At 41.0% G+C, this 23,330-nt stretch overlaps 1 protein-coding gene across 2 annotated transcripts in view; it reads right to left on the bottom strand.

Moving 5' to 3' along the window:
* The window catches only part of DCAF10 (DDB1 and CUL4 associated factor 10), a 66,419-nt gene extending 44,227 nt beyond the window's left edge, over window positions 1-22,192 (bottom strand). For both annotated transcript variants that reach the window (XM_010369995.2, XM_030919930.1), the window contains exons 1-2: window positions 21,552-22,192; window positions 3,058-3,171 (exon numbers count right to left, since the gene is read on the bottom strand). In XM_010369995.2, the coding sequence (XP_010368297.1) occupies window positions 3,058-3,171; window positions 21,552-22,090 (653 nt within the window). In that variant the 5' untranslated portion in view covers window positions 22,091-22,192. The remainder of the gene's footprint in view (window positions 1-3,057; window positions 3,172-21,551) is intronic.
* Between the last annotated feature and the right edge of the window lie 1,138 nt (window positions 22,193-23,330).

Here is a 23,330-nt window from a genome sequence, read left to right on the forward strand (position 1 = left end):
CGCCATGCAAAAGCTCTTTAGTTTAATTAGGTCCCAGTTATTTATCTTTATTTTTATTGCAATTGCTTTTGGAGTTTTGGTCATGAAATCCTTGCCTAAGCCAAGTCTAGAAGGGTTTTTTCAATGTTATCTTCTAGAATTTTTATAGTTTCAGGTCTTAGGTTTAAGTCCTTAATCCATCTTGAGTTGATTTTTGTATGAAGTGAGAGATGAGAATCCAGTTACATTCTCCTACATGTGGCTAGCCAGTTATCCCAGCACCCTTTGTTGAAAAGGGTGTCCTTTCCCCACCTTACGTTTTTGTTTGCTTTGTCAAAGATCAGTTAGCTGTAAATATTTAGGTTTATTTCTGGGCAGCCTGACATTTTTAATTTCTAAGAGTTCTAGCTAGTTCTTTACTACATTGACTTTTTCTTGTTCAATCTCTTTTGTTTGTTTCAGTCTTTAAGCTTTCTTTAATTGGAAAGTATCTCTTAATTTATTTCTCTGAGCATCCTAAAAAGGCTTCAAAGTTTCTCCCAATCATTGGAATACCAGGCAGCTGTTAATAAGAATAAGGTAATCCCATGGGTATTAATATCAAATGATCTCTAAACATGTTATTAAGTGAAAAGGCAAGGTAAATAACATGTGTAAACGCTACCATTTATATAAAAATGTACATATGTGTGAGTGTGTATGTATATATATACATGTTTGTATATGCAACAATTATCTAGAAAAGACAGCAAGAAATGGGTAACAGTGGTTGCCTCTGGGGCGGGAAACTGGGTGGCTAGGTGAAAGAGGTGGAGATAGACTTACTTTTCACTGTTTACCCTTTTTTTTTTTTTTTTTTTTTTTTTTTTTTTTTTTTTTTTTGAGACGGAGTCTTGCTCTGCCGCCCAGGCTGGAGTGCAGTGGCCGGCTCTCAGCTCACTGCAAGCTCCGCCTCCCGGGTTCACGCCATTCTCCTGCCTCAGCCTCCCGAGTAGCTGGGACTACAGGCGCCCGCCATCTCGCCCGGCTAGTTTTTTGTGTTTTTTTAGTAGACACGGGGTTTCACCGTATTAGCCAGGATGGTCTCGATCTCCTGACCTCATGATCCGCCCGTCTCGGCCTCCCAAAGTGCTGGGATTACAAGCTTGAGCCACCGCGCCCGGCCTGTTTACCCTTTTTGTACCTTTGAATTTTGTACTACATGCATCTATTACCTAGTCAAAAATAAATACATAACATAATTTATTTTTAAAAATAAATACATAACATAATTTATTTTTAAAAATAAAGTATTTGTTGAACTGCTCCATAAAATTAATTTCATCCAGAGAAATTAATGTTTTTGGTGGTTGATTTTGTTATGATGTTAACATTATATGTCTTTATAAATTTTAGAATTTTAGTTACAGGTTTCTTTTTTTTTTTTTTTTTTTTGAGACGGAGTCTTGCTCTGCCACCCAGGCTGGAGTGCAGTGGCCGGATCTCAGCTCACTGCAAGCTGCGCCTCCCGGGTTTACGCCATTCTCCTGCCTCAGCCTCCCGAGTAGCTGGGACTACAGGCGCACGCCTCGTCGCCCGGCTAGTTTTTTGTATTTTTAAGTAGAGACAGGGTTTCACCGTATTAGCCAGGATGGTCTCGATCTCCTGACCTTGTGATCCGCCCGTCTCGGCCTCCCAAAGTGCTGGGATTACAGGCTCGAGCCACCGCGCCCAGCCCTATAGGTTTCTTTTGAGTAGAAAAGGTTTTTAATTTCTCTCTCCTCCTATTTAATGGTTTCAGAGTTGCTCCCACTTGGCCATCTGGGCCCCCAGTCCACAACTAGGCTTTACAATGACATTTCGGCTCCAGTTTAATAATGATATTGGAAATATCATACATACACATTCAGTTACTGACTCAGCAAGTGGCTTCATTCAATAGCTATTGATGAGGCTGTGTCTTTATCAGCTAAACCTATAGTCTCTGGTAGTGAATAGCTTTTTTCTCTTTTCAGCCTCTCATAAATAAGACGTATATTTTAACCAAACCCGGGCTTCATGTAGTGATTCTGGCGCTGGTTCCTGCCTCGCATGAAACACTTAAGCACTTTTTAATCCTTTTACCTGACAGGAGCAAAACTACTAGATATCAGTGCTAGACCGAAAGCCAGCTGATCTGTGGTTTCAGCCCTATTTAAAACTTGGTGTCCGTGTTTCATTTCTGGCCCACAAAGATGTTTATGTTGTTCAGAATCTGGCTATATTTTTTGTGCCATTTAACTTATTGTTCTATGTGTTTGGAGCATAGGAGTTACATCACAACACCCAGTATGTTACTTTGGCTAGTAATTTCCATATTTCTTTTTTGAGAAAATTAAAAGTAATAATTATAAAAGTAATATCTCATTACATAGAAAAAATAGAAAATTACTCATAATCCATCCATTCTAACTACTGTTAGAATTTTAAAATATTTCCTTTTAATCTTTTTCTCCTGTATCATCTCCTATTTGTATAATTCGTATAACAATTTTAAACTGTGTCATGCCAAGCATTTGTCTGTGTTGCTATGTAGTCTCTATGACCATCATTTTAATAGCTGAATACTAATCACCAAACTACTCAATTATAATTCACTTCCCACATTATTAAAAATTAAGGAGCTTCCAATGATGCTACAAAGAAGTTGTCTATGCATGTACTTTTTCCTCTTAACAGTCTGTATTTGGAGGGTAGAGGGGTGGAAGTGAGAGGTGCTAAGCAATGGGACTGCCATCATTCTACACAGATGATTAGCACAAAGGCATTACAGGACTAGCATAATACATGGCTGAGGTTCATAATGATGACCCTAATATATGAAAAGGTAAAATTATATAGAAGTTAAAAATGTATTTCAGAAACATTCCAAACCAACATAACTAAGAGTAAGTTTTGTAATTAAAGGATTAGTTTTACAAGGAATTAGATTCACAGTTCACAATGTGAATCATCTAGCACTGCTGGATAAGGCATCACACATTTTCATCTTCACTAACTTCCAAAACAGAACATTTTGGGCCACACTGATAAAGTTCACTTTTTCACTATAATACTAACCTGATATTATTTACACAGTCTTCATGAGCTTCAGAAAGTGTTTTTATGTGCTTTGAAGATATAGGGTCAAAAAGCAGAACTTCAGTTTGTTCACAAGCAACTGTCAACACTGACCTGAAAGCAAATGACACATTTATCTTGTTTAGTTTTCTAGCATTCACTGGTTATTGATGTTCACTCATTTATAATGACACAAGCTATAGGTAAATAACTTTTTTTTTGCCCATGTTAGCAAATGTTTAAAAGATTGATACTGTCTGTGGTTGGCAATAGTAGTAGGAAATGGTACTCTCATACATTATGGTGGAGTATAATCTGGTACAGCTTATGTTTGGACAGCACCTCTATAAAGTATCAGAATTTAAAATGGGCATATGTTTTGACTCAGCAATTTTTTCTGGTAATTTAATCTAGAGAACTAATCACTTACAAATACAAAGAGACATATGCTTCATTGTAAAATGGAGAAATTTCAAGTATCTTCAATGTACATGACAGAGGGAATGACTGATTATACAAGCCATAGTACACAATACTTTGAAATACTGTAGAGAAGTTAAAAAGAAAGGGGTGGCTTTATATGAATATGAAAGAACTCAAAAACATATTTTTAAATAAAAAAGGTGGTTGCCAAAAAATATGCATTGATGAGACAACTTAGGGGAAAAATCATATACAACCAAATTATATATTTCTTTATCACTATCAATAAAATGCACTGGAAAATAGCTGGCATATAACCTATCAGACCAGTTAAACATAGTCAAACTTATCAGTCTTTTCATTCATGGTTTTTTAGGTTTGTCTCTTGTTTCAGGCCTTCCCCACTGCAAAGTTATATTTTTATAAAACTTGTATAAACCTCATTTTGATTTGTGAAAGTCTATTGTACTTTATTTTAATTAAGTATTAGTTTTTTGTGGGTGCTGCTCTTTCAGATTCATTTCATTTCTGGCAAATGAAATCCTGAGTATTTTATACAACTAAGATGAACGTACATAAGATAGAATTTTAAATAGCCAAAAACTTTTCTATTAGGAACAAACTTTTTAGGTAAAGTGGGAGATTAAAAAACAACTATTAAATTGAAATCTTGGCTGGGAGCAGTGGTTCACGCCTGTAATCCCAGCACTTTGGGAGGCCAAGGTGGGCGGATCACAAGGTCAGGAGTTCGAGACCAGCCTGGCCAACATAGTGAAACCCTGTCACTAGTAAAAATTCAAAAAAAGTTAGTCGGGCGTGGTGGTGGGCACCTGTAGTCCCAGCTACTTGGGAGGCTGAGGCAGAAGGATCACTTGAACCCAGGAGGTGGAGGTTGCAGTGAGCCAAAATCATGCTACTGTGCTCCAGCCTAAGTGACAGAGTAAGACTCTGTCTCAAAAAAAAAAAAAGTTGAAATCTTTTCTATATTTAGTAATCATGGACTTGTCTGCATAAACCCTTTTTTAAGACATTTGAACTTCAAAGTTTAATAATATCTGAAATTTTTTATGCTAGTCATTGGGAGTAAAAATATTCAAATTAATATTTGTAATTTTTGAAGACATATAAATAGCTATTTCTTTTTGTAAGTCAGAAGAACCCTGAAATGAAATTTTTCCCTTTTGTGCATAAGTAGTGAATCAATGATTCTGGGAGACTTTTTTTTTTTTTTTTTTTGGTAGAAATGGGATCGCACTACCGTTGCTCAGGCTGGTCTCAAATTCCTGGCCTCAAGTGATCCTCCCACATCAGCCTCCCAAAACTCTGGGATTACAGGCGTGAGCCACCAGTCCCAGACTCTGGGAGATTCTTTTTTTCTGAGACAAAGTCTTGCTCTGTCACCCAGGCTGAAGTGCAGTGGCATGATCTCAGTTCACTGCAACCTCTGCCTCCCTGGGTCAAGCGATTCTCCTACCTCAGCCTCCTGAGTAACTGGGATTACAGGCACTCGCCACCATACCCGACTAAGTTTTGTATTTTTAATGGAGACAGGGTTTCACCATGTTGCCCTGGGTGGTCTCAAACCTCAAGTGATCCTCCTGCCTCAGCCTTCCAAAGTGCTGGCATTATAGATGGGAGCCACCATACAAAGCCAACCTCTGGGAGATTCTTAATCTTGAACATTGTATAAAAGGGATCTATAAAACTGTTATTGTTTTGTTTGAATCAAATTATAGTATATTTTTGTACATGGTATGATATGTATCTTTTAAAAGATACATATTTGTTTAAAAGATACATATTGCTTTGTTTATTGCTGGTATATAATTTGTCCCAATATCAAGGCTGATCTTATTTACATTGGTTTGTAATGCCATCTTTACTACATACAAGTTTTGTTCTTGGACTCTATATTGGTATTCTGTGCAACACCACACTATCTTAATTTCTACAAGGTTTATGGTATATTTGTTACGTGGCAAAGCAAGACTCCTTCATTTGCTTTACAAACACTTTTTCTTGGCTAATACTATGCTTTCTCTTCAAGTAAATTTTATATATACCATGTCAAGTTCTGCTAAAATATTTTGTTGAAATTTTATTGAAATGCACTGACTTTACAGATTACTTGGGTAGAATTTACATGATATAAGTTTGATTTACCTTATACAGTAGTATGCACATTTTCCCACACATTAAAGATTTTCTTAGAGTATCTGAGCAAATCTTGGACCTTTGACCATCCTTATACACTTAGAATCAACGTATCAATTTATGTGTACACACACACACACACACACTAGGTGCAGATGTTAATTGAGATTATATTGAATCTATTAATACCAAAAAGTTGTGTTGTTTTTTTTTGAGACGGAGTTTTGCTCTTGTTGCCCAAGCTGCAGTGCAGTGGCATGATCTCAGCTCACTGCAACCTCTGCCTCCTGGGTTCAAGCCATTCTCCTGCCTCAGCCTCCCAAGTAGCTGGGATTACAGGCGTGTGCCACCATGCCCAGCTAATTTTTTGTATTTTTAGTAGAAATGGGGTTTCACCATGTTAGCCAGGCTGGTCTCGAACTCCTTACCTCAGGTGATCCACCCACCTCGGCCTCCCAAAGTGCTGGGATTACAGGCATGAACCACCGCGCCTGGCCCAAAAAGTTGTAACGGAACTGCTATCTTGACAATATGGAATCTTCCAATCCATGAACTTAATATATCTCCATTTATTTAAATCTTCTGTAATTCTCTCAATAAAATTGTATAGTTTCCTCCATATAGCCCATACCTACCTTCTGTTGAACTTATTTCTGGGAACTTGATTTTTTAAAAATATATTTGAATAAATGTTCTTTTAAACTTTTTGCTGATGCTGGACACAGGGGCTTATTCTTGTTATTCCAGAATTTTGGGAGACCAAGGAGGAAAGATTACTTGAGCTCAGGAGTTTGAGACCAGCCTGTGCAACACAGTGAGACCTCGTCTCTACAAAAAATTTAAAAATTAGCCAGGCATGGTGGTGCACACCTGTAGTCCCAGCTATTTGGGTGACTGAGGTGGGAGGATCAGCTGAGTCAGGGAGGTTGAGGATATAGTGAGCTATGATCATGCCACTGCACTCCTGCCTGGCTGACCGAGACCCTGTCTCAAAAAAAAAATTTTTTTTGGCTTTGCTTATTGCTGGTATACAGAAATGTAACTGATTTTTTAATACTGATTATTTATCCATCAATCGTACTATTCTATTATTGGGGGGTTTTGGTTGATAATAATACCATCTAAAAATAATTGCTTTGTTCTTCCTTTTTGTGTTTGTTTTTTGTTTGTTTGTTTGTTTGTTTGTTTTGGAGACGGCGTTCCATGCTTTTTGCCCAGGCTGGAGTGCAATGGCATGATCTCAGCTCACTGCAACCTCTGCCTCCCGGGTTCAAGTGATTCTCCTGCCACAGCCTCCCGAGTAGCTGGGACTACAGGCGTGTGCCACAATGCCCAGCTAATTTTTGTATTATTAGTAGAGACAGGGTTTCACCATGTTGGCCAGGCTGGTCTCGAACTGCTGACCTCAGGTGATCCACCCGCCTCAGCCTCCCAAAGTGCTGGGATTACAGGCGTAAGCCAACATGCCCAGCCTGTTCTTCTTTTTTAAAAACCTGTTTCCTTCTCTTTTTCCTTGTTATACTGACTAGGACTTTCAGAACAATGTTGAATAGAAATGTTAATAGCAGGCATTCATCTTTTTCCTGATCTTTAAGAATATATTCAACATTTCATCATTAAGTACAATGTTTGCTGTAGGTTTTTTGGGCAGATTCCTACTACTAGATTAAGGAAAGTTCTGTTTCAATTTTGCTAAGCTTTCTTTTCATGAATATATGTCAAACTGTGTAAGAGATTTTTCAGCATTTATTGAGATATTCCTATATTTTTCCTTTAATATATATATATATATATATATATATTTTTTTTTTTTTTTTTTTTTTTTTTTTTTTTTTGAGACGGAGTCTCGCTCTGTCACCCGGGCTGGAGTGCAGTGGCCGGATCTCAGCTCACTGCAAGCTCCGCCTCCCGGGTTTAGGCCATTCTCCTGCCTCAGCCTCCCCAGTAGCTGGGACTACAGGCGCCTGCCATCTCGCCCGGCTAGTTTTTTGTATTTTTTAGTAGAGACGGGGTTTCACCGTGTTAGCCAGGATGGTCTCGATCTCCTGACCTTGTGATCCGCCCGTCTCGGCCTCCCAAAGTGCTGGGATTACAGGCTTGAGCCACCGCGCCCGGCCTCCTTTAATATATTAATGTAGTTGTTTACATTACTTTACTTTCTAATTTCAAATCAGTCTTTTATTTTTACCTCATTGCTAGATTCAGTTGGCTAATATTTTGTTTATGATTTTTCTATCTTTATTCTTCAGTGAAATTGCATGGTAATTTTGCTTTCTTGTGCTATTCATGTCAGATTTTGGTATAACGTGTATGCTAACATCATAGAATGAGTTAAGACTGGCCCTTGTTATTTTTTACACCGGAATAGTTTATGTAAATTGGGATTATTTATTTCTTGTAAATTTGGTAGTACTAGTCTGTAAAGCCATCTAGACCTAACTACTGATGCGGTATTATTGGTTACGGTACTACTTTTCTTTCTAATCTTTTACTAATGTCAGTTTTGGTAATTTCTACTTTTCTAGGAATTAGCCTATTTCATTGAACTTTAGAATTTTATTGGCATGAGATTGTTCACAATATCTTCTGTTTCTATTTTTAAACTTTAATGACCAGACACAGGGGCTCTCACCTATAATTCCAGCACTTTGGGTGGCTGAGGCAGGAGGATCACTTGAGCCCAGGAGTTTGAGACCAGCCTGGCAACATCGCAAGACCCTGTCTCTTAAAAAAAAAAAAAAAAAAAATTGAAGGCTGGGCATGGTGGCTCATGCCTATAACCCCAGCACTTTGGGAGGCCAAAGCAGGCAGATCACAAGGTCAGGAGTTTGAGACCAGGCTGGCCAACATGGTGAAACCCCATCTCTACTAAAAATACAAAAAAAAAAAAAGCTGGCTTGGTGGCACACACCTGTAATTTCAGCTACTTGGGAGGCTGAGGCAGGAGAATCGCTTGAACCTGGGAGGCGGAGGTTACAGTAACCGGAGATCGTGCCATTGCACTTCAGCCTGGGTGACAGAGTGAGACTCTGTCTCAAAAAAAAAAAGAAAAGAAAAGAAAAAAAGATAGTGACAGTTTCAAAGTGCTTCAATTGCACTCTGATCTCTATTCCTTGTTTTTACCTTCTTTGGGTATAATTTGTTGTTCTGTTTCAACGTTCTTGAGATGGATGCTTACTTAGCTTATTGACTTTCAGCCTTTCTTCTTTTCTAATACCTGCATTTAGGGATCTAAGATTTTCCTCTATACATGGCTTTAGCTGCAATTGCACAAATTTTGATAGTGTTTTCATCATTCAGTTTCAACTATTTTATAATTTATACTGTGATTTCTTCTTTGACTCACAAGTTATTTAAAAGAGCATTTCCAAAAATAAAGAGATTTTCTAGTTATTTATTTCCTGAATTTTCACTGAAAAACAAACTGCTCAATCTCAGTGCTTGGAAATTGTATGAATTTGCTTTTTGTGTTGTCTGATATTAACACAGCACACCAACTTTCATTTAGCTAATGCTAGCACTGGTATGCCTTGACATCCTTTTACTTTAAAACTTTGTGTATCCTTACATTTCAGGTATGTCTTTTGTAAGCAGTTTTCAAAAATCTGATCTGACAACCATCTCAAATTACATTTAATGTAGCTAGTAGCAATCTTTGAGTTGAAATCTGTCACCTTACAATTTACTTTCCATTTGTCCTGTCTGTTCTATGTCCCTTTTCAGTTGCTTTAAACATTTTTTTGGCCAGGCACATTGGCCCATGCCTGTAATCTTAGTGTTTTAGGAGTCCAAGGCGGGAGGATAGCTTGTGGTCATGAGTTGGAGATCAGCCTGCACAACACATGGAGACCCTATCTTTATAAAAAAATAAAATGGCCAGGCATAGTGGCTTATGGCTGCAGTCCTAGCTGCCCAGGAGAAGGCGGGAGGATTGCTTGAGCCCAGGAGTTGGAGGTTGCCATGAGCTGTGACAGCACCAATGAACTCCAGCCTGGGCAACAGTGCAATAACCCATCTCTAAGAATATGTATTTGCTATTGATATCTCCCCATACACTATGTAGTATGTTAAATATATTCTTTTACTATTCTTTTGCCGAATATCTAAAGAGCTAACGTCATGCATCAACTTTTTAAAGTGAAGTACAAAATTATTACTTCCTGGATGATGCAAGAACCTTAGCTCAGTTCACCTTCCTTTAACCCTTCCTAATATTTAATTTTTTAGGTATAATTATATATAAATTTAATACTCTACTAAAAGTTCTCATCGTTTTATACCATTCCCAGCCTGGACAACAAACTGAGACCCCTTGTCTCTACAAAAAATAAAAAAATTAACCAGGCATGCGGGCGTGTGCCTGTGGTCCCAACTACACAAACGGCAGAAGCAAGAGGATTACTTGAGCCCGGGAAGTCAAGGCTGCAGTGAGCAGTGTTCATGCCACTGCACTCCAGCTTGGATGACAGAGAAAGACTCTGTCTAAAAAAAAGAAAAAAAAAGTTAACATTCATTTTGATTTACAAGCATATTTACTTTTTATTCTTTTCATTATTTCCTGTACCTCTGGTCTTCCACCTTTTTCCTTCCTCCTAAAGAATAATTTTGTTATCTGTTTCTGTGTAGACCTGATACTGGCAAATTATCTCAATATTTGTCTGGAAATATCTTTGTCTCTTGACTTTCATTGTTTCTGCAATGAAATTAGCTGTCTTTTTGAGCCTCCTTTGAAAGTAATCCATCTCTTTCCTTTAGCTCCTTCTTTCCTTTAGCTGCTTTTAAGATTGTCTTTGTGCATGTATATGTTTTATTTTGGTTTTAACAGCTTTACGCTTGTAGCTAAGTGTGGCTTTATCTTTCTTTTTTTTCTTTTTTTTTTCTTTTTTTGTTTGTTTGTTTGTTTGTTTGTTTTCGAAGCAGTTGGAAGGGATTTTTGTATTTGTTTTTAAAGCAGTTGGGGCCGGGCGCGGTGGCTCAAGCCTGTAATCCCAGCACTTTGGGAGGCCGAGACAGGCGGATCACGAGGTCAGGAGATCGAGATCATCCTGGCTAACATGGTGAAACCCCGTCTCTACTAAAAAATACAAAAAAAGGCCGGGCACGGTGGCTCAAGCCTGTAATCCCAGCACTTTGGGAGGCCGAGACGGGCGGTTCACGAGGTCAGGAGATCGAGACCATCCTGGCTAACACGGTGAAACCCCGTCTCTACTAAAAATACAAAAAAAACTAGCCGGGCGAGGTGGCGGGCGCCTGTAGTCCCAGCTACTCGGGAGGCTGAGGCAGGAGAATGGCCTAAACCCGGGAGGTGGAGCTTGCAGCGAGCTGAGATCCAGCCACCGCACTCCAGCCTGGGCCACAGAGCGAGACTCCGTCTCAAAAAAAAAAAAAAAAAAAAAAAGCAGTTGGAAGGGTTTTTTTTGTTTTTGAAGCAGTTGTTTCAGAAGGTTTGGAGTGCGGTGGCGCTGGAAAGAAGTGGCGCAATCCCAGCTCACTGCAGCCTCAACCTCCCAGATTCAAGTGGTCCTCCTTCTTCAGCCTCCTGAGTAGCTGGAATCACAGGCGCATGCCAGCACACCCGGCTAATTGTTTTGTTTTTTTTTTTTTTTTTGTATTTTTTTGTAGAGTCAGGGTTTTCCTGTGTTGGCCGGGCTGGTCTCAAACTCCCAAGCTCAAGAGATCCAACCACCTCAGCCTCCGCAAGTGCTGGGATTACACGGGTGCACCACCATGCCTGGCCTGCTTTTTTTGTCTGTCTCTCGCTTGAGATGGATAGCCCTTCTTTAACCTACAATGTGTTTTGTTAATTTTTAAAACTTATCCATTATCTGTTCAAATATTGATTTATCTCCATTCTCTTTAATATCTTTCTAAACTCCATTTATATTTATAAGATCTTTTCTCTGTATTTTACGACATATCTCAGTCTGTGTCCCATTTTGGTAAATCTGAGCTTTATTCTGTATATTTTTTTCTCATCTATTCTCAAATTCACAAATCCTTCAGCTGTGTCCAGTTTGCTGTTAAACCATCTAGAGTTTTTATCAGTTACTGTACTTTTTAGTTCTAGGGTTTTATTTTTATAGCTTCTAGTTCTTTGCTAAATTTCTCCATCTAATAATTCCTTGAACATATTAAATAGTTTTAATGTCAGATCTCCTGTGGGTCTATTTCTATTGTTTGCTGATTTTCTTGGCTTTTCAGACAACGAATCTCCTTGTACGAGTGCTCGTCACTGTATACAAAAATTACAGGGATAATTTAAAGCACTGGATGATATATTATCTTTTTTTTAAATTTCTTTAGAGACAGGGTCTTGCTCTGTCACCCAGGCTGAAGTGTAGTGGTGTGATTATAGCTCACTGTAACCTCAGACACCTGGGCTTAAACAATCCTCCCACCTCTGCCTCCAGAGTAGCTAGGATGGCCGGTGCATTTTTAAATTTTAAACATTGCCCAGCTAATTTTTAAATTTTTTGCAGAGATGGGATCTCTGGCTGTGTTGCTCGGACTGGTCTCCAACTCCTGGCCTCAATCAATTTTCCCTCCTCAGCCTCCCAAAGAACTCGGATTAAAGGTGTAAGACAGGGCACTCAGCTGCATATTTTCTTCTTGCATAGAAGATTCCTATTTAATTATGGCAAGTAAGCTAGAGTACAGATGCCGGCAATCTGAGGTCTTCTTAATCTACGTAGGGAATGAGATGATTTGAAGCTGACCTTTAGTCCCTATGCGTACTGTCTATTCTTGATTCACCCTTAGTCCTAGGGTATACTGGGTGGGGGGAGACGAGTTTCCATGCCAAACCTAAATTGCGATTCTTATAATCTCATCTATCCCACCCATAAGTCCATTTGAAATACCATTCAGAGGCCAGGCGCAGTGGCTCACGCCTATAATCCCAGCACTTTGGGAGGCCGAGGCGGGCGGATCACCTGAGGTCGGGAGGTCGAGACCAGCCTGACCAACATGGAGAAAGCCCATCTCTACTAAAAATACAAAAATCAGCTGGGCATGGTGGCGGGCACCTGTAATCCCAGCTAATCCGGAGGCTGAGGCAGGAGAATCGCTTGAACCCGGGAGGTGGAAGTTGCCATGAGCCGAGATCACCCCATTGCCCTCCAGCCTGGGCAACAAGACTGAAACTCCGTCTCCAAAAAAAAAAAAAAAAAAAAAAGAAAAAGAAAAAAGAAATACCATTCAGCCTCATTGCTGCTGCTGCTGCTTTTGAGATTGACAGATGCCTCTCAGAAAAGTGAGCTCAAATGCTGGGCTCACATCACTGGCTTTCCTATTTTGTAGAACTTGACCCTGCAATATCTTCATTGCCCTGATAATGCTCTAATCTCCTCAAACATAAGCTTTCTATATCTTACATTAAATATTTAATATTTCCTCTAGCTTTTCTGATTATTCTCAGTTGGAAGTTTGGTCCAAACCATCTACCTCTTGCATATAAAATTGTCCCCCCAACTTGTTTGTTTTGCTCTCGTTGCCCAGTCTGGAGTATAGTGTTGCAATCTCGGCACACTGCAACCTCCGTCCGCCTCCCAGGTTCAAGCAATTCTCCTGCCTCAGCCTCCCGAGTGGCTGGGATTACAGATGTTTGCCACTATGCCCAGCTAATTTTTTTTGTATTTTTAGTAGAGACGGAGTTTCACCATGTTGGCCAAGCCGGTCTCAAACTCCTGACCTCAGGTGATCCAGCCGCCTCGGCCTAAAAAGTGCTGGGATTACAGGCAGGGGCCACCGCGCCTGGCTGTCCCGCCCCCCACTACCTTTTTTTTTTTTTTTTTTTTTGAGACCGAGTTTCGCTCTTGTCACCCAGGCTGGAGTGAAGTAGGGCAATCTCGGCTCACTGCAACCTCTACCTCCTGGGTTCAAGCGATTCTCCTGCCTCAGCCTCCCAAGTAGCTGGGATTATAGGCACCCACCACCATGCCTGGCTAATTTTTGTATTTTTAGTAGAGTCAGGGCTTCGCCATTGGAGCCAGGCTGGTCTGGAACTCCTGACCTCAGGTGATCCACCCGCCTTGGCCTCCCAAAGTGCTAGGATTACAGGTGTGAGCCACAGTGGCGACCTGTGTCCCCCTTTTTATTCTGAATATTGTCTGTGCATTTTCTCAGTATCATGAATGTTTTTCATTTTTATAAGTGTTTTCAAAGACAAAACTTTGTCCCTATTCAGTATTTCTATTGGTTTTTAAATTTCACTAATTTCCATCTTTTTTTTACTGTATTTCCTTCTGCTCTCTTTAGATTGATTTTCCTATTATTTGGAGATAACTTTGCTATTCTCTTTCTTGAGATGAATACTCTTAGCTCATTAATTTTCCTTGTCTTCCTTTCAGTTTATTAAAGACTATAATTTTCCTACTAAGTACAGCTTTGCTTGTATCCCACAAGTTTTGAGACATATGATTTCATTATCATTTCGTTCTGAACATTTCTAATTTCCATTATAATTTCCCCTTTGACCCATGAATTTATCAAATTTTTTGAAAATGTATGAGACTTTTCTAGTTTTTTTTGTGTGTGGTTTTTTTGAGACAGAGTCTCATTTTGTCACCCAGGCTAGAATGCAGTGGCAACCTCAAACTCCCAAGCTTGAGCAGTCCTCCTGCCTCAGCTTCCTGGGTAGCTAGGACTACAAGCACATGCCACCACACCAGGCTAATTTTTAAACTTTTGTAGAGACAGTCTCTCTTCCTTGCCCAGGCTGGTCTTGAACTCCTGGCAGATCCTCCCACCTCAGTCTTCCGAAGTGCTGGGATTACAAGTGGGAGCCACTGTGCCAGGCCTCTGGTTATCTTTTTAATTATACTTGTCTCTTGACTAACAAAAATATATTATAATATATTTTTATATAATATATTATATGCTTTATATAATATATATAATATTTTTCTTGAGACGGTCTCATTCTGTCACCCAGGCTGGAGTACAGTGGCATGATTTTGGTTCACTGCAGCCTCTGCTTCCGGGGTTCAAGTGATCCTCCCACCTCAGCCTCCCGAGTAGCTGAGACTATAGGCATGAGCCACCACAACTGGCTAATTTTTGTATTTTTTGTAGGGATGGTCTTGAACTCCCAGGCTCAAGTGATCCAACTGCCTCAGCCTCCCAAAGTGCTGGTAACACAGGTATGAACCACCATGCCAGCTAGTTATCTTTTTATTTACTTCTAGTGATCACATTGTAGTGAGAAACTGTATTCGGTATGATACTAATCTTTTGAAACTTGTGGTCTCATGTGAAAATTTTATAAATGTTCCTTTTGTGTTTGAAAAAAATAAGGATGAAGCAGCTGTTACGTACAGTTAAGTGTGATATTCAAAAAGGTTAAAAATTCAGGCCAGGCACAGTGGTTCACACTTATAATCCCAGCTCTTTGGGAGGCTGAGGTGGGTGGGTCACCTGAGGTCAGGAGTTCAAGACCAGCCTGACCAACGTGGTGAAACCCCATCCCTACTAAAAATACAAAATTAGCCAAGCGTGGTGGTGCATGCCTATAATCCCGGCTACTTGGGAAGCTGAGGCAGGAGAATTGCTTGAACCCGAGAGCTGGAGGTTGCAGGGAGCCAAGATTGCGCCATTGCACTCTAGCCTGGATGACAAGAGTGAAACTCTGTCTCCAAAAAAAAAAAAAGAATATTCAATGGTAATATAAATTAACATGAATAAAATTTAAAAACATTTTCTAAATAAACCTATATAGATTAAAATGCTCACCAAGTGATAACCATTGTAGCTTAAATTGTTCATTAAATAATTCTACTAATTTTCAATCATTTATTAATTTTTCGAAATTGTAGCCATAATCTTTTATTTGACACAGATGCCCTTGTCTGAACCATGAATTGACATAGGAAACTAGATAAAGCCCTTCTAAGAATGTCCACATTAAATTTATAGTCATTAAGTAACTTGTAGTCATGATAACATTTTAAAAAATCACTCTTTTTAAAAATTTTTTGTAGAGACAAGGTCTCCCTATGTTGCCCCAGCTGGTCTCGAACTCGAGCTGAAGCAATCCTCCACCTTCAGCCTCCCAAAGTGCTAGGATTACAGGCGTGAGCGGCCATACCTGGCCTAAAAAAAAGAAATCACTCTTAACATCAACAGAATTATTTATGGGAGCTGAATCCTCTTTTTGGCTTTTGCTGAAGTAACAATAAGTATATTTAAAAATGTTTTTAGCCCTTCAAATGCTTGCTGTTAGTTTCATGTATTCAATATTTGTTTAAATGTATTAATAACTGTCACAAAAATAATTTATTGATATACTTAATTATATTAAACCTAATCCCTCAGTCCAGGTGAGAGGTAATGTAACATGGCAGTTAAGAGCATACACCAGGGTACAGAACCTTCATTTAATAAACTTTCTGCTTTTTAATTCCCCCAACTACATTTGTCTGGTAGAGAGAAAAAGATGTACTTTGGTAGTCATTTTCATTTATAACGTGAGGGTCATTAATGCCTACTGTAGGCAGGTATTCATTGGATGTTGGCACACTTATCCTATCTAAATAATAGGGAAATTAAACAAGAATGATAAAACTAAGGATGTGCATCCCAGAAGTTATTCATCCATAAACCATCCCCATAGGCCCCCATCATCTGCTGTAGATTCTATCCTGCCATGGGAGTGTATACTGTGCCAAGAGAATTAATATATTTTGATGATAACTGCAGTAGTACAATACTATTACTCTCATTTGACTGCTCTCTTCTTTCTGGATCTCCCAAGGCTGCAGTTCCCAAAGGGGCCATGTGAGAGTGACATGAGAAAAGTAGGCAACCCTACTCTTAGGAAAGCCAGATGGTCACTGGGCCTATGGATTTTTTTTGTATGTTGGAGGGTGCCAGGCATGGGTCAGGAATAATTAGAATGGATGCTGCCCTATAGTTCTCCAGTGAGATGTTTGTTGACAGCCTCTTGCTGTCCCAGTTCTTAACTCTTTAGTTGCTATATAATTGGTTACTATAGGAAGTCCCAAGGAAGGCGATGAAGCATTAAGATGACACTTAACAGGCTTGGGGCAGTAACTATTCAACCACTATGGACATATCAATATTTTAACAACCGTTATAGCTGAACCAGTATCAGCTGAATAGCAGGCCTGAAGGTAGTCTATAAATGCCATTAAGAGTAAGATTTTAAGAGGTACTGTTCTTTTATTTATTTATTTATTTATTTATTTATTTATTTATTTTATTTTATTTTTTGCAAGACAGGGTCTCTGTTGCCCAGGCTGGAGTGCAGAGGCACAATCCTGGCTCACTGCAGCCTCCACCTTCCGAGCTCAAATGATCCTCCTGCCTCAGCCACCTGAGTAGCTGGGACAAAGGGGCACATCACCACAACCAGCTAATTTTTGTACTTTTTGTACAGACAGGGTCTCCCTATGTTGCCCAGGCTGGTCTCAAACTCCTGGGCTCAAGCAATCCGCCTGCCTTGGCCTCCCAAAATGCTGGGATTATAGGCGTGAGCCACTGCACCAAGCTACTCTTTGTCTTTTAATTAGAATATTTAGTACCTTATAGTTATTGTAACTAGTAATGTTTGGATTTATTTTCAGCTATTCTTTGTGCTTTTTATTTATTATACCTTGTCTTTTTTTATTTTCCTTTCTTGCCTTCTTTTGGAATTTTTTTTCTCATTCCGTACTTTTTCTCGTACTAGTCTGGAAATTATAATCTTTCTTGTCTTTTGGTTCCTTGAAAATTTTAAATACCTATTAAAGCCTAAAGTTCACATATATAATTATCCCCCCAAAAACATAAAAACTTAGAATATCACCTCATCCTTTATTTTTATTTTACTTTGAGACAGAGTCTCGCTCTGTCACCCAGGCTGGAGTGCGGTGATGTGATCTCCACTCACTGCAACCTCTGCCTTCCAGGTTCAAGCAATTCTCCTGCCTCAGCCTCCCAAGTAGCTGAGTTTACAGGCACATGCCACCAAGCCTGGCTAATTTTTTTGTGTTTTTAGTAGAGACAGGGTTTCACCAGGTTGGCCAGGCTGGTCTCACACTCCTGACCTCAAGTGATCTGCCCGCCTCGGCCTCCCAAAGTACTGGGATTACAGGCATAAGCCACCACACTCGGCCTCACTTCATAATTTATATGCTATTATTGTCTTCTATTTTTGTTCCATCTCTGTTAATCCCAAAAGACATTATCAGATTAACATGTACATATATATTTAACACTTTTTGTTCTTCATTCCTGCTGGCTTCTCAGACCTTCCGTTTGAAAACAATTTCCTTCTCTCTGAACTTAGAATTCCTTTATTGAAGGTCTGCTGGCAAGCTTACTCAGCTTTGCTTGTCTGAATATGTATTTATTTCATCTTTGTTCTTGGCAAGGACAAAGAACCTGTGTTTGCTGGGTATAAATCTAGACTGAGGTTTTTTTCCTGGCATATTGAAAATAATTACCACTGTCTCTAGATTTATATTATGGTTGATGACTAATTGGCTATCACTCTCATAGTTACTCCTTTGAGGCCTTTTTTCTCTTTTTTTTTTTTTTTTTTTTTTTTTTAGACAGAATTTTGCTCGTTTCCCAGGCTGGAGTGCAGTGGCGCGGTCTCAGCTCACTGCAACCTCCACCTCCCAGGTTCAAGTGATTCTCCTGCCTCAGCCTCCTGAGTAGCTGGGATTACAGGCATGCACCACCATGCCCAGCTAGTTTTGTATTTTTAGTAGAGACAGGGTTTCTCCATGTTGGTCAGGCTGGTCTCGAACTCCTGACCTCAGGTGATCCACCCACCTTGGCCTCCCAAAGTGCTGGGATTATAGGCGTAATAATCCCAGCCCCTTTTTACTCTATCTTGTAAGATTTTATATTTATTGTCCCACAGTTTCACTATAATAGATCTAGAAAAAATTCTTGCTTGGGTTTGTTGGGCTTCTTAAATCATGGCTTGGTGCCATTCTTCAATTCTGGAAAGTTCTCAGCTATTACGTCTTCAAATAGTCCCCCTTATACCATATGATATGCTTATATGGTATAAGCGTGCCCTATATAGTTAGCCAGAGTTCCTGAAGAAACTGGGGCTATTTTCTTTAGGAACTCTGGCTAACTATATGGTACGCTTTTTCTCTCTATGCTCTATGTTACTAAATCTTTTCATATTTTCAATCTCTGTGTTTTCCAGGTCTGTATTCTAGTTAGTTTCTTTGCTTCTATTTTCCAATATGTGAATTATCTCTACAGCTGTGCCTAATGTGCTCTCATGGAGGACAGCTTGACAGGGTCTGACATACTATAATTTATTAACATTATCAATTTTACTTTTTCAAAATGTCATTTTAGGTGATACACTTATTTTGACAATGTTTCTATCACTTAAAACATTTTTTGAATTCTTTAGAAAATACCTTCTAGTCCTTTTATCTTTTTTATTGCCAAATTCCTTATATTCTGGTCTCTATTAAATTCATAATTTTAATTTTTATATTCTGTGTCACCGCCTCCTTCTCTGTATTGAGAAGTCCTTGTAGGTAACAGTGGTTAAGCTACCCGGTAAGCTGATTTAACTCATATTTAACTGAAGGATATGAGAAATTATCTCCTTTAACACAGATATGTCATCTATCTGTAAAATTACTTTCAGTCCTGCACAAATGTAGGGCATACTAGATGAAGTAAGAAGACTGAAAAATTAAAACACTGAAGTATTTCCACTCATCACCCTGATAAAGATGAAAAAGAATGGCAGTATGCAGTGTTGCCAAGGGTATGAGGAGACAGGCTCTTCCATATGTGTCTAGAATGTAGGGATCAGTATATAGTAATGAGAATTAGTATGATCTTTGCAGAGGGCAATTTAACAATAGGTATAAAAATCTTCATAACAATAACTCATTCTAGGGATTTATCCTAAAGATATAAATACAAAATATTTGTTCAAAGAGGTTTTATTTAAACTAATGAAAAATGTTAAATAATGTTGTAGAAATATATTTATTAACATAAGCAGTTCACAATATACTGTAAGGAAAAAAGCAAGCTACAAAACAGTGATTCCATGTTTATATTAAAATAAACATACACAAAAATTTCCTTAGATATCCATTTAATCTCTGGGATCATAAGCGATGTTTAGGGTATTTTTTGCTCATTTATTGTCTAGGTTTTACACAATGAGCATATATGTTAATTGTGTAATTTAAAATTATTGAATTAAGTGCAAGAGTTCCTAACCACCTTTTACAAAACTGTTATGAGAAAATGCATTCTAGATTCAAACAAAACCTTTAAGCAATATATCCCTTATTCTAACAGCTCTAAAATCTGTTCTTCTCATTATACTCCCACCTAAAATCCCACATCCAAAAAGTAGAAATAGCTACCTCTGAATTCCTGAAAGTATCAGTAGGAGGCTGGGAGGAAAGGGGCTGGGATATGAAGAGAGAAACTCAGTATTTGAGAACAGACTGTTAGTGTTTTGAGGGAAACTTTAGGAATAAGGCTTGGCTGAAGGAAGGAGGCTGCGAGGTTCCATGAATAAGTTTCAGCAAAGTAGTTTATTCTCTCACCAGTTTTCCACCTTATTCAGGTGTGCATCCACTACTACATGCTCCAACAAATTGCTGTTGAGATCCCAGAGATCCCAGCACCACATGTGATTAGGAAGCACTTGCATCATTGAAATGGAAGAGAGTCTACTTGCTCACAGTAATTCCTGCTTCTATTCCTTTGCTCCTTCCTTAGCAACTTTAGGTCTTTCTTCAGTAAACTTTTTTTGCTTTGTAAACCTATTTTTTTAACCTTCTGTAACATGACATGCTGCCCTTCTACGACCTTTGACATACCAATCATCTCTATTTGAAATACTTCTATCCCCTTCCCAACCCTATCTTGACTAATTTATTTCCTACTCACTTTTTTTATTTTGATTTAGGTGTCACTTCCTCAGGGAATCCGTGAACACAGAGTCCATAACAGGTTCCTTCAAGACTTTATCTCAATTAACAAATATATTTTATGCATTATTTAGTAAGGCTGTCTACTATCTAGTTGAACCATTAGGTCCCATTATGAAAACAGTGCCATTAGCTGGTTTTGCTCAGCACGGTTACTCCCGCATTTGGAACACAGCAAGTGCTCAACAAATATAGGCCGGATGAGAGAATGAATGAATGAACACCTGGGTAAACAACCAGCAACCAAGAGGCTTATGATGGGATAAGAATTACATTAACTATGTCACCTCATGGTGGAACTGTGCAAATTTTTTCTTTTGATGGCGGACTTGTGTACTGACATGACAAAGTTTTACATAGATACGATTTTGGAAACTTCCTGTTAAACCAAAGCCATACAATAAATATTTAATCAGCCAAGAAAAAGGCTGTAGTCTAGCCTGGGGACTTCACAAATGACCCAAATCATGAGAGCCACGTCTCTACAGTGTCTTAGTACTGTATCTTCCTTGAGCACAGGAACGCACTTGTCCCATCATGGCAAGTTCAGGTACAGAGTGCAAGGAATCTACAGCCTTCCTACCCCGACACAGGTTTAGGTGGGAAAACGCGAGCCTAGGATGGTGAGAAAGTGGGCATTTATTCAAAATGTATTTACTGAGCACCTACTGTGTACCAGAATGCCCTAGTTGTGGGCTGGCTCTGACAGGTCCGCTGTGTGGCTTCGGGCATTTCTCCTTCACGGAGCCCAAGTCCTGAAGGCGAGCAAGTGGGGCCCCGCCTGCCTGCCTCAAAAAGCTGGGCTGGGGGTTCCAGGGGGCGAGAATGCGCTTCAGAAAGTGCCAGGAGGCACGAAGGCCAGCGGCCCCAAACGGCCTCGCTAACCTCGGCCCGGGCCGGGGGAGCCAGCCCAGGACTGCCGTCCGCTGGCAGCTGAGCCGGGCGGAGGCGGGCGCCCGCCCTCCGAGGGGCCGCGCTTACCCGTCGGGCGAGTACTCGAGGTTGAAGACGGCGCCGTGGGTGCGGGTGCTGAGGTACACCGAGTCCGCAGGGTGGATGGAACCGTAGAGGCTAGTCATGGTGCGAAAATTGTCCCGCGCCGGGTCCACGAACAGCCCGCGGCCCAGGCTGCGCTCTTTCAGCCACCCGAACAGCCTGGCGCCAGGGCCGCCCAGGCCCGCGCCGAGGCCGTGTCGGCCCCGGCTCTCGGCCTTGCAGTCTAGCCCGGGCCGCCGGCGCGGAGGGGACGGAGGTGATGGCTCTCCCTGGGCGGAGGCAGCCGACGACTCCGGAGCTCCGGGCAGCCCGAGCTCTCCAGAGCGCGGGGTCGGGGACAGCGATGGGGCGCCGGGGCGGCGAGGGCTCCGGGCGGGTGGAGGGGGATGGGTCGCATCAGCCCCAGGATGTAGTGGCGAGGGCGGCCTGGTGGCTGCTGCCTGCCCCTCGTCGGGCGCCGGCCCCTCAGCCCCGGCTCCGGCCGATCCGTCCCCTCCAGGGCTATGAGGCCCGAAGGGAAACATGACCAACGCCCCCGCCCCCCGCTCCGGGCCACTGCCCCGCCGGCCGACACCTCAGTGCCCCCGTTCAGCTGCCACTTCCGGCGTGCAGCGGCCTAACCTCACCGGCTAGAAACCCGCGCCGCCCCCCCCCACCCCGGCCACCGTCCGCCGGGGACCGGGAAAGCTGAGACACCGCCGGGCTTGGGGCGCCACAGCCCCGGGAACGGAGGTAGGGAGCGAGCAATTACCTGTGTGAGCGACTGAGGATGCCGGGGGCTGGTCTATATGGGGCGTTAGCATCTGGGCATCTGAACTGGGTGGCAGAGAGTCGGTCTGTAGTTGTCAGTGAGCGGTGGCCGCGTGCCTGGGGATGAGTGACCTGACCAGTCAGTCCTGTGAGGCTGAGTATGTACTGGTGTCTCCACTTTACACTGGGATCAGCGAGGGATTAAGAATTAGTGCATTACGTGCAGGCCACACAGAATAGCTGGCATGCCATTCTTTTTTTTTTTTTTTTTTTTTTTTTTGAGATGGAATCTCGCTGTGTCGCCCAGGCTGGAGTGCAGTGGCGCGATCTCGCTTCACTGCAACCTCCGTCTCCTGGGTTCAGGCACTTGTCTGCCTCAGCCTCCGGAGTAGCTGGGATTACAGGCGCCGGCCACCACACCCGGCTAATTTTTTTTTTTTTTTTTTTGTACTTTTACTAGAGACGAGGTTTCACCGTCTTGGCCTGGCTGGTCTTGAACTCCTGACCTCGTGATCCACCTGCCTCAGCCTCCCGAAGTGCTGGGATTACAGGCATGAGCCACTGCGCCTGGCCAGTGTGCCCAACTCTTAAGGGCACAAGTTCAGGGTGACCACAGGCAACTTCTTCCAAAACCTATTTGTCACAAGGCAAAGGAGAGACTCAGAGGAAACAGACAGGTTTGGATGTGCTACCCAAGGAATGGCTGAGATAGCCAGTCTGTGTATCTGGGCTTAAATGAAAGATGGCAAATAGGTGATGGTTACTTTTATGGATCAACTTTACTGGGCTAAGTGATGCCCAGATAGCTTGGAAAGACATTATTTCTGTGTGTGCCTGTCAGGGCGTTTCCAGGACAGATTAGCATTTGAATCAATAGAAGATCTGCCCTCACCAATGTGGACAGGCATCATCCTATTCATTAAAGACTGAAAAGGAACAAAAAGTGCAGAAGAAGGGTGATTTTACTTTCTCTTAAGTTGAGACATCCATCTTCTGCCCTTAGACATCAAAACT

Source organism: Rhinopithecus roxellana, chromosome 16, assembly GCF_007565055.1.
Source record: "Rhinopithecus roxellana isolate Shanxi Qingling chromosome 16, ASM756505v1, whole genome shotgun sequence".
Taxonomy (NCBI): Eukaryota; Metazoa; Chordata; class Mammalia; order Primates; family Cercopithecidae; genus Rhinopithecus; species Rhinopithecus roxellana.